General features: G+C 31.8%; 1 protein-coding gene across 3 annotated transcripts in view; it reads left to right on the top strand.

The window, feature by feature from the left end:
• Positions 1–12047, top strand: part of CWC22 (CWC22 spliceosome associated protein homolog) — a 56064-nt gene that overhangs the window by 24264 nt on the left and 19753 nt on the right. For all 3 annotated transcript variants that reach the window (XM_064484948.1, XM_031451753.2, XM_031451754.2), the window contains 7 exons: positions 970–1215; positions 4817–4945; positions 6354–6522; positions 6855–6908; positions 8787–8922; positions 9007–9213; positions 9306–9368. In XM_064484948.1, coding sequence (XP_064341018.1) covers positions 970–1215; positions 4817–4945; positions 6354–6522; positions 6855–6908; positions 8787–8922; positions 9007–9213; positions 9306–9368 — 1004 coding nt within the window. The remainder of the gene's footprint in view (positions 1–969; positions 1216–4816; positions 4946–6353; positions 6523–6854; positions 6909–8786; positions 8923–9006; positions 9214–9305; positions 9369–12047) is intronic.

Raw genomic sequence — 12047 nt, 5'->3', positions numbered from 1 at the left:
TTGTATAACATACTTGTTTGTATTCATATAACTCATGATTGTGCAAAGCATGAGCAGAGTAATCTGAGTTTCTAGGTAGTATATGTAAAAAAAACAACCAAGTGGACAAACTCCTCTCTGGAGAAAGATAGCAGAAAGAAAGAATTCATTCTTTCTTGCTAGTTCTTGGTAGTTTCAGAGAACAATACCCTGATTGCTTTAAAAAATCAATATTGTGGTTGGAAAATTGTTTGTTTGTTTGTTTTTTTACATTGTCTCAAATAACCACAGGCTTCTGGTATTCTGAGATTTACAGTAAAAATACCAGTTCTATCAAGAAACAGTGTCAAAAATTATAGTGTTTTTAATAACATTTGTACTCCTAAATTGCCATTATTGGAGATAAACTCTGGTTTCTTCTGGTTTTATCACGTACATCACAGGCCAGTTTGTCTTCTTAAAACACTGTTTTCATGTCACTCTCCCACTCAGAAACTGTTAAGGATTCCTTATCACCTCCAGAGTACAAAACTTAAAGTCTGCTGCTTGTCTTTTAAGATTTCATAGCCTGAATAGAACTCATCTTTCCAACTACTGTGACACATGATTCTTTATTGTTTCTGCTCATTCTGGTCTAAACATCCTTGCTCAGTTTTTCAGGAGTTATTTTGTCTTGTACTGGTTGCGGAATGTTATCCTGTCTTCCTCCGCCCCCATCGCCACCTTGCCCCCAGTGTAAATCCTGTCAAGCCTTGAAGACCTAGTTAAAGTTACATTTTGTCTGTGAGGTACTTCCCCATTCCAAACCACTTTTCCTTGTCTGAATTTGTGACCCCCAAATGGTCTCACTCGTTTGGTATATAGTTCATTTAAGAATGTAATTTGTATTGTCTTTTCTCTGTTAAAAAAATATATATATATATCTTTATATACATCTATCTATCTATCTATCTATCTATCTATCTATCTATCTATCTATCTATCTTACAGAAGCAGAGACCGAGAAAAACGCAGAGAAAGAGAAAGAGATGTGGATCGGAAAAGATCCCGGAAATCTCCATCTCCTGGGAGAAGAAGCCCAGAACCATCAGTAACCCAGAGTTCATCTGCTCAGGATGAACCTACTACAAAGAAGAAGAAAGAGGAGCTGGATCCTCTCCTTACTCGCACGGGTGGAGCATATATTCCTCCTGCAAAGCTCAGGATGATGCAAGAACAGATTACTGATAAAAACAGGCATGTCAATATCATTAAGTATACAAGGTTTTATCCCTATTGAAAAAAAATCAACTATTGTCCAGTTAAACTTGACTGTTAGAAATTGCATGAGTCCACAGTGATAGAGACTTCAAATTGGACTTCTTTGCTCCCTACCTTCAGAAGCTCCATTGGAGCCTTGCTTACTGTTTTCCCTGACATGAGCTCATAATTTCTTTATTGTTTTGCATGAATGAATGGAAAAGTTTGAGGAAAGATCACTATCTTTTTTTTAACTATTTTTAAACTATTCTTTTTATAGTTGCATGCCTATTAGTAGTATCCATTTTTCATTGATAATCAAGAGTATTGTTGATATTCTAGAACTAGAATGGATCTTTCCAGTTGTATCAAACCAGGAGTTGGTAAACTTTTTCTGTAAAAGGCCAGATAGTAAGTATTTTAGGCTCTGTGTATAAGGCCATGTAGTAAATATTTTATGCTTTATGCATTATTCCATCTCTGATACAGCTACTCACCCTTGCCATTGTAGTGAAAACAGCCATAGATACAACATTTAAACAAATGAAGGTGGCTGTGTTTCAATAAAGCTCTGTTTAAAAAAAAAACAGGCTGTATACTGCATTTGGCTCTTGGGTGTGGTTGCCAGCCCCAGTACTAATATGTGAGACAAAGCTGACAGTTTTCCCTTTTCCCGCCTTTTCCTACCTAGACCATAATATCTTAGACTATAGTTTTTTTTGGTACACCAAGGCAGACACTCAAAATTCATGTATGACCATTCACTCTTTAAGTACCTTTTCTTCCCTTTTCAAAATAGTTGGGATGGTGAGGAACTATGTAGGAAGCGCAGCTAAGTTTTCAAGACCTTTTTCTCTAGTGGAATGAGATAGTAACCAGGAAAACTGTGGTCCAAGATTGAAATGATCACTCAATTGCCAGGTAGTCAGTAAATGGTTAGGATAGAGGGTAGCTATGCTTTAAGGAAAACAGATTCCTGGTGAGTCAAGAAAGTCTTCCCACATCTTTCTTGAGTACTTTAATGGCAACTTGAAAGTACTTGAGAACCTTATATAAATGAAATCTAAATTTGTTACAAGAATTAGCTTGAAGTGGAAACATCATTTACATAAAATAAAGAAAAATCTTTGAAGTAAAGTTTAAAAAATTTGTGAGGTAGGAGGGGACATTTAAATGACATTAAATTTAAAACTAATATGTAAGTTTTTCTTGATGTGTCATATTCCAGCATTTGGTAGTGATGCCTGGAGTGTTAGTTGAGAAGGGATTTGGAGCTGGCTTCTGTGGTTTGTGGGAGCTTCATGATCATGTAGGCATTCTGGGAGCATTAGTAAGAAGTATTTATTGTCTCTAATCCAGTCCAAAGCAGTCCTAATTGTAAAAGACCCAAAACATTGTTAATCCAAGTCATACTTCTTTATAGATAAAGTGGGCAGAAAAGAGTCCACAGTATATGCAATTTTAAACAGATTCTTGGAAGATAATTTTATACACATTTGAACTCTGTTTATAGGATGTAAAGGAGACAGAAGTAGGAGTTGTAAGAGTAGTCTGTTTGCTTTCAGGAGATACTAAATCAGATTAATTATAGGTTTCCTAATTATGAAGTACAGTTGTACTTGATTATAGTCTTTTGACCGAAGTTTAATAGGATAGTTTGTGATTATGTGTCAACAGTATCTTACTGATCAGGTTCATTATTAAGCCATAGATCTTATTTCTCTAGACAGTAGCATACTAAAGGGTTGAGGGTAAGTAGGAGTGTTCCACCTTGGATGCAGACAGTAAGGGGATATATATATAATCTACAGAGAATTTAGAAAGGGTAATAAAATTAACTGCAAGTTAACTGCAAATCAGTCTGCTTTTTGTCTCCATTGTCTGCTGAGAAGAGTGTCAGTGATAAAATCCTCTTCCTCACCAGGGCAGACAACTCTTACTACCTCTCCTTAATATACCACTCCAGAACAGGGATTCTTAACCTACATACTTTTAAGAGGTCCATGGGTAGAATTCAGGCAGTCTGTGAATGTGAACAGAAAGAAAATTGCATCTTTATTTTTTATTAATCTAATTTAGCATTTCTTTCTATTAGGAATTTAGGCAACAGACCATAGTATTAACAGATTATTTGTTACAAATACCTCAAAATATTGTTTATGCTACTTGTAAATTAAAGATGCCTACCACTACTTGTCATTTAATGTGCTAAAGAAGCATGTAGAATACTGTATCAAATTTCTGTTCTTTCCATGGTTTGAAAACTGTATTTCAATATGATTGGTATCCTTTGTAATCCCATGTATTTATGTATATTATTCTAATAAGTTCATTACCTTCACCAGCCTGACAGAGAGGTATAAGAAAGAGGAAAAGTTAGGACTTTCGGCAGCTGAAATCATATTCACAGAGAAATAATCATAAAAACCATAGCATATTAGAACTTTAGAAGACCTTAAATATTAACAGTTTCAACCTAGAGAAACCTAGTTAGACTAAATAATTTACCTAAGCTCTAAGTTAAAAAACAGCATAGCCATCTAGCATTTAGCTGATATATCTGTGAGACTACTGCCTAAATATAGAGATGTTCTTTAAAATACTTAGAATAGTCTTTCAGCCCATGATTTCATATGACTCCCCTTTCTTGTAATTAATACTATTTTTTTATAGTTTAAAACATTTAGTTTTCTCTGTCATGCTTTTATGAGAAGGGACATAATAACAATTTCCTTTTTATGGCTTATATTTAAATATTTCATAATTATTATTTAAAATAAAAAATAGTTGCTTTTACTTTAAAACAAAATAGTACAGATGAACTTATTTGCAAAACAGAAACAGACTCAAAGACATAGAAAACAAACTTATGGTTACCAAAGGGGAAGGGAAGGGGAGGGATAAATTAGGAATATGGGATTAACAGATAAAACACTACCATATATAAAATAGATAAACAACAAGGATTTACTGTATAGCACAGGAAACTACATTCAATATCTTGTAATAACCTGTAATGGACAAGAATAAACTATACACACACACACACACACACACATATAAAATCAAGTCACTTTGCTGTACACCTGACATGAGCACAATATTATAAATCAACAATGTACTTCAATTTCAAAAAATTTCCTTTGAATACAAGTTTAAATTAATCAATGTAAAGGAAGCATGTATTGAATCTAACTAATAAATGTTGTAAATTACAGTATACATGGACATAGAACAAAATGTTACCTTACATTATTTTATGATGTTATTAAAGGGAATTAGTCTATATATGAGTATCATGTATACAGAGAATCAAATACGGTTTAGGATGTAATTTGTGTGCCCAAATGGTCATATATTGTACTGCATTTTGGGTCATTTTGTGAAAATAATGTTAAAAATGCAGGAGTGAGGGTATAACTCTGTGGTAGAACGTGTGCTTAGTGTGCACAAGGTCCCAGGTTCAATCCCCAGTAACTCCATTTAAAAAAAAAGAAAAGAATGTTAAAAATTAAGGAATAGTTAGTATTTTTTGTGTCATTATAACCTCTTGATTATTGACTAAGTTTTCATCTTTATTAAAATCAATTCTTTTTAGCTTAGCATACCAGAGGATGAGCTGGGAAGCCCTAAAGAAGTCCATCAATGGTCTGATCAACAAAGTCAACATTTCCAATATCGGTATTATTATTCAAGAACTTCTTCAAGAAAATATAGTTAGAGGAAGGTAAGCATCAGCTATTTTATTTGTAGTATTATATAGCAGTTTTTCAAAGGAACATAACATCTACACGAACAGTAATCATTAACTTTTTATACTACTTCATTTTAAAGGTAATTGAGAATATTTATTTAAAATGCAGTTCTTGTGAAAATGTAAGCTACCAAAAATAACTTGTACTCCACATTAGAGGTTGTGTGGAGTTTTTACTTTTTGAGAAGCTTTGATACTGCATAATGATTTTTGCACAGATACTTGTTTACTGACTATTTCCAATAATTAAACTCATGAAGAATAATGAAAATTTACTTGTATATACATAAAAGAGCTACCTCAAACCAGTTTTATTATTTTAAAATCTGAAGGCTCTTTTCCCATGTCATTTCTTAAGACCTTGATTCATCATCTCAAAACCGTTGGAAATACAAAGGTGTAGCAGGTTGTAGGGATTAGTAAGGTGACAAGGAGGCAACCACTGCCCTCAAAGATTAGGCGGTTGCTCCCATTTTACTCAGAAAGAAGCAGACTCAGGAACGTTATAAGGGTAGCTTAAGACCTTACAATTTATAAACAGTTCTCTTTTCTCGTTTTCTACTCCAGTGGTTCAATTGTCATACCTAAACCTGGTAACTATTAAGACATTGTTTTCCTGCCTTTTGGCAATCTAGTAATTAATTACTTATCATTACATTGCTGAAAATAAGTCTTCAGTTAGCCTACTTTGTATCTCTCTTCTTATCAAATGTATGTAGAAACATGTCCATTTCAAAATGAGTTAGAAGGTAGAACCTTTTATTTTCCTGTCATTGTTTGAGCATTATTCTTGTAATGCTTTGATTTGGCTTTATCTCTCTAAGAAGAATTCCAAATTTTCACTTATTTTTGCTAACAGAAGACTTAAGCCTGTCATTAAAGAAGGAAACCACTCAAATTGGTCTTTAATCACAGAATTCATTTCTATGAATATTGGGCCCATAATGGAAACTTCACATTAAGTCTAAGTTCAGTTCTTTTGAAGCAGGTCTTTTCTCCCTTTAACTTTTTGGATAATGTTAAACAAATTAATATAAGAAGTTAAAAACTCAAATTCATGATTAAATGTAATGAACAGGAGCTGGAAAAGAGGAATTATATTTATAGAGAAAAACTGGGGGGGAAAAGTTATAGTAAAATCTATTTTACAAAAGCACAGATTGAAGCTTTGTTTTCTCAAAAACAGTTTTTATTTATTAGTAAGGCAAAGTCTTCCCCTAAGTAAGAGTGGTAAAAATTTAGTCCTAATTTAGCTTTTATGATGATTTACACGGGAGTAATATGGCTGGATTTTTTTTTTTAACAATTTTAAATTGAGGGATTTTTTCCTTCTAATTAAATTGATGATTATTGTTGACTACTTTTTTTTTCTCTTAATCAGAGGCCTGCTATCCAGATCTGTTTTGCAAGCACAGAGTGCTTCTCCAATCTTCACTCATGTTTATGCAGCATTAGTGGCAATTATCAACTCAAAATTTCCACAAATTGGAGAATTAATCCTCAAAAGGTTAATTCTTAATTTTCGAAAAGGCTATCGAAGAAATGATAAGGTATATATAATGGGCTTGTAAGTAGGCTGCTACGGGGCAGACTGATAAACCAGTATCAACTGTAGTTGATAAAATTGCATGTTTCATGAGAACTTTTTTTTGTTCTCGTAAATATCCGTGGCCTCTAATAATGAGCAACAAAAATGATGGCTGTAGCTGTTGAATTATAACTATTTAGCCAGAAATGGCACTCTTTCATATGTTTATAAGTAAAAATTACCTTGTGTGTTATATATTTTAAATAAAGTGTGTAAATAAGCCGTAGATTCTATAGTTAAATGAAAATCAGTTTTAGTTTATAGATTTACTTTGTCTTTACTTTCCCTTCTCAGCCACTTTGTTTGACAGCTTCAAAATTTGTGGCACATCTTATTAACCAAAATGTGGTAAGTAATTATTTTTAAAATTTGGTGCCATTCAGTGGCATTACACTATAGGCTTGAGCCATTACAGTGACATATCTTTGTTTTGATTTATAGTCCTCTAGAAAAGTATCTTGAATGATATTTTACCTTTAGAACCATGAAAAATGCATTTAGTATTTTTTGATATAAAGAGGAACTTAGAACAAGAGTTTTATCAAACTGATCTCTTAGTATTGTACGTGGTTACTTAACTACAGATATTTTCTTCAAATAATGTAGTTTGTTTTTTTTTTTTGAAGTTGCTATCTCTTCCACTTCCTTCCCCTGTTCCTAGTGTTCATGAGAACCTAACAGCTGATATTCTACACAAAATACTGTTCCCTACAACTGCATAGTATATGTATATATTCATATGTATAACTATATAGTATATGTAGTATTTATCTTTTCTTAGAATCAGTTTATAAAATATAGTAGATTAAATTTAATCTGTTTTAAATAAACAGATAATTTATTTTATAGTTCAATTTGTGTTTATTTTATATTCATCTACTATTTGAGAGTTTTGATTTAGCTTTATTTTAAACATGAAAATATTAAAATTACTCTTGTTCATATTCAGAGATTTCCTTCAGATACCATTTTTTAATTATATCTATACATATGAAGAAGAATTTTTAAAGTCATACTTAATTTTATTTCTCTAACATTAAATAATATTTTAATCCTTTCCTATATGAAATTCTTTCCAGTGTTCACTTTTAGAAACCTTTTAGATTTTAACCTAGTTAGTTGTATTATTAGAATGATAATTTTCTACTTAAAATCATGGAAACTTAATTTCACATGTCTCTAAACCTAATTTCACAGTCTATAACAACACAGATAATATGTTTCAGTTTTTGAATGTATATTACACTTACATTGGAGATATTTTTGGCATTGTCACAAAACAGTTAAAGTGATAAATATTTCACATCTTCCAAACTGTGGTACAAAGCAGTATTATCTTGTCCTGATGTAAGACTGTTCAACCTCTCCTGCCTTCCTAAAATAAAAGCAGTATATATATTTTTGATGTTGTACTAAGTGTGAAGAGGATATTTTTCTGAGTGGAGATTTAGACTTTGTCTCTCCCCATCTTAAATAAATGTCTGATTTTTAAAAGGCATATAAATGATGTTTTGAACATGCTTCCTAAGTTCATTTTCTTTCACAGCAAAGCTTCTCAGTATTTTATTCCCTCTCCTTACCTGGCATTGTTTATAAAATTCTAAATTTTGACCATGGCCAGTATAAAGAATTTGATTTAATTTAAAAAGCGTTCACAACTGTCATTGCAAACAATAAACTACTAGAAAGATATTTTTTGAGAAAGTTAGTATTCATGTAACTTAAGAGCTACCTGGTAACAGAGTTGCTGATAGAATGATTGGGAAATGGATATAGAGTTGTGGTCATGAAGGAGGGTCTTATAAAAAGAATCATATACTGTTCTTCATATGGTGATTATGAAATACCTTAGATTAAAAATTAGTAAATGATTTTTAACTTGTATTTTGAGATAAGTTATGACATATTCTATAGATAATACGTATTTTTATATAGAAAATATAAGAATATTTCTTCTGGATATAATCAAATAGTTGTATTCAGTGTAGTAAATTAAAAATTTTGGAAAAATCATCAGGAAATTCTTCACAGATGCATAACGGAATAAAAGAAAAAGTGTATCCTATGTTTAGAGTATTTTTATATACATTACGAAACTTTGTTCATCATATGTACAATATTATCACTGCAAAAACTAGATTTACTGATTTTTTAAATTACTATCAATAGTATACTAATTGTATGTAAAGCATTATCTCTATTCTATATGTCTTCATTCTATTTAAGGCACATGAAGTTTTATGCTTAGAGATGCTCACTTTGCTTCTGGAAAGACCAACAGATGATAGTGTTGAAGTAGCTATTGGTTTTCTCAAGGAATGTGGTCTCAAATTAACCCAGGTGTCACCAAGAGGAATCAATGGTAAGTGTGTATTCTTGGTTTGATATTGAGCTCTTGTTTGAGGATTATAATATATATTGCTTATTTTATTATCTTTCTGTTTAGCTATATTTGAACGCCTTCGAAACATTCTCCATGAGTCTGAAATTGACAAAAGAGTTCAGTATATGATTGAAGTCATGTTTGCTGTACGGAAGGATGGATTCAAGGACCACCCTGTTATCCTAGAAGGGCTTGACTTAGTAGAAGAAGATGATCAGTTCACCCATATGCTCCCTCTGGAAGATGAGTATAATCCAGAAGATGTTCTTAGTAAGTCAGGGGTGAGTGTAGGGAAGTGTAGTGCAAACAAATGTAAATACAGAAAATAAACACTAACTTAACTTTTAATTTATTTTTTTAAGATGTTTTCAAGATGGATCCTAATTTTATGGAGAATGAAGAGAAGTACAAAGCTATTAAGAAGGGTATGTAGATTTTTGCAAAATAATTTCTTTTGGATAAGTAGAAGCAATTTATATAATTATATAATACTGATAGAAAGGTATAGCTCCCTGGCCCCCACCTGTTGAAATCTTTGCTCTTATGAAGCCATTCTCTTCATTGTTTGCCCATGTATTATATTTCTAATGCTTATCTGTGGTATTACTTCATTCTAAATTATTTAACTCATTTTTCCTCTCCTTTTTCTATTTTAAATCATACAACTCTTAAGTTCTATTCCTTTTAAGAAATACTCATTTATTACTGGTGGCCATTATTAAATTCACTACCACTTAAGAATTACTGCTTAAATTGCCACCCAATTTAATATTCAGTTAAGTGCTATACTTTATTATAGAGTTCTATATATTATTATTTCTTGAGGGCAGGTTGATATCTTTCTGATGAAATCAGTCACCATGTTATATATGGTATTGGTGCTTAATAAAGGGATAAATTGATTATTATCATTTGTACATCATAAGTATTTTGTAAGCACTATCTTTATACAGACATTGGTTTGTATTTTGTTTTTGCCATTACTAGCTAAGTGACCTAGAACAAGATACTTGTCTGAGTTAAGGAGTAAATGTTACTTGTTTGTGTAAAATACAGTGCTTTGTATTGCCACAGAGCATATATTTAGACATTGATACTGTTTTTTTCACATGTGTTTCATTATTTTTCTTTTAAAGTTAATATTCAGAGCCACTTATGTCATTCTGTATTCTATTATATAATTATATTTATTATTTTATACATCGTAATTATATAACAATTCTATAGATCTATTTCTCTTAAGTTGTGATTTTACCTGACTAATACTTAAAACTCTGAAAGCTCCTCAGAAGAGAGAGCAGAGACCTAGACCTCTGTCATCGCCTGCATTCTGTGCTCTAGTCAGGCTTAGATGTGGAATGTTGAAGGGGAAAGTAGAGATGTAAGAAGCTTCCCCTTTCTATACATTGGCCTAAAAATCTGGGCCAATAAATAGATTTCTTTCCTTAGATGCTGTTTTTCTTTTATAACTTTTGTTTCCAAATAGGGAGAAACCCCTTAAACCCATTTTCTTCTTTTCTTATGAACTTTTTTTACAGTCTCCATGAAAGATGCTACATGATTTTGTAGAATTCTTATTATACCTGATACAGTTTTTTTTTTTTTTTAGCTTGGGAATTCCCCATCCATTTCTTTAGATGGTTGGCATTTGGCCAATGCCAGGAAAGTAGTTTTATTACAGCACTGCTTAGAATCTGTGGTCTCAAGATCCCTTTACATTCTTAAAAATTATTGAGGACTCCAAAGAGCTTTTGTTTATGTGGGTTATACTGTTGACATTTACTGATAAGGAATTAAAACTGGGAATATATTTTTAAAAAGAGCAATTCAAAAATAACAATAATAAACCTAGTACATGTTCACTTAAGTTTCATATTTTTATGAAAATAACTATAACACAAATTTAAGAAGAAGAATGGCATATTTTATATATTTTGTACAGTTTAATGTCTGGCTTAATAGGAAACAGTTGGATTCTCATATTGTTTCTCATTTCAATCCGTTGCCATAGGTTGTTTTGATTGAAATATGTGAAGGAAATTTAGCCTCACACAGATATGTAGTTGGAAAAGGAGGAGTATTTTAATAGCCTTTTCAGAATTATAATTGTGTATATTCCTCCTTAATCTATGTCGATTAATATTTAACAACTAGTAGTTTCTTAAAGATTAACTGTACTGTAAAACCTGAAACAATATTCTTGGATTTTCATACTTTGTTAGTATTAAAATTCATTGCCCTGTCACTTTGAATGGATCTTTTACCAAGGCATGATTTTGTAACATGTTGCATTGGTCATTTGGAAAATACTGATTCACTGAGTTATTCACATCTTCCAAGTTTTATTATGTTGACATTATCAAAATATTAATATATCAAGAAATCACATTTATTCATATTACCTACCACCTATATTGTCAGAAGAGTCTAAGGTTTAGAAAGTTCCCACACTCACAGGTTTGGCCTCAAGTTTTCCAAAATTCTGCTTTTCTATCTGAAGAGTCTCAATTTTATCATGGTGGCAAATACTGTTGGTTATTTTCCTTGAAATGACAGTTTCACTTTGTTTATATGTGAGAAAATGGTAAATACCTAACAACTCTAGTTTGCCTGCCATTCTTTCAAGTAAAAATGAAAAATATAGCTAATTCTTCTTCAGTTCAGTCACCCAAGTGCCTTTTCTTGAAATAACCCTCACCAGTGTACACCTGTCTTTAAGGAAGTGGTATATATGAACTTAATATTTTCTTAATCAGACTGTTATAAATGACTATACACAAGGGCTAAGATTTAACAGAATTAATAATTTTCTATTTTTTCTTCAGGGCATTCTTAAATGAAACTGGTTTGTGTGTGTGTGTGGTTTTTTTCTCCCCAGTACAAGAATGTGGCAGTAAAGAGTACAATGACAGTACAGTTTGATGCCTTGATTTGTGCTCAGGATGCAGCAAGTTTTAACCATCATTGCTTTTGCATCATCATTTCAGATGTCAGCACAGTGAAAAGGCAGATAGTATCTTGGTATTACTAAGAAATAGTTTTGGACTCACAGACCATTCTTTGAAACCATTGCTTTATTCAGTTAATGAAATCCAATTGTCATT

Source organism: Camelus dromedarius, chromosome 4, assembly GCF_036321535.1.
Source record: "Camelus dromedarius isolate mCamDro1 chromosome 4, mCamDro1.pat, whole genome shotgun sequence".
Taxonomy (NCBI): Eukaryota; Metazoa; Chordata; class Mammalia; order Artiodactyla; family Camelidae; genus Camelus; species Camelus dromedarius.
Note: the sequence above shows the minus strand (reverse complement) of the source record. Positions and strands in the feature narration are given on the sequence as shown.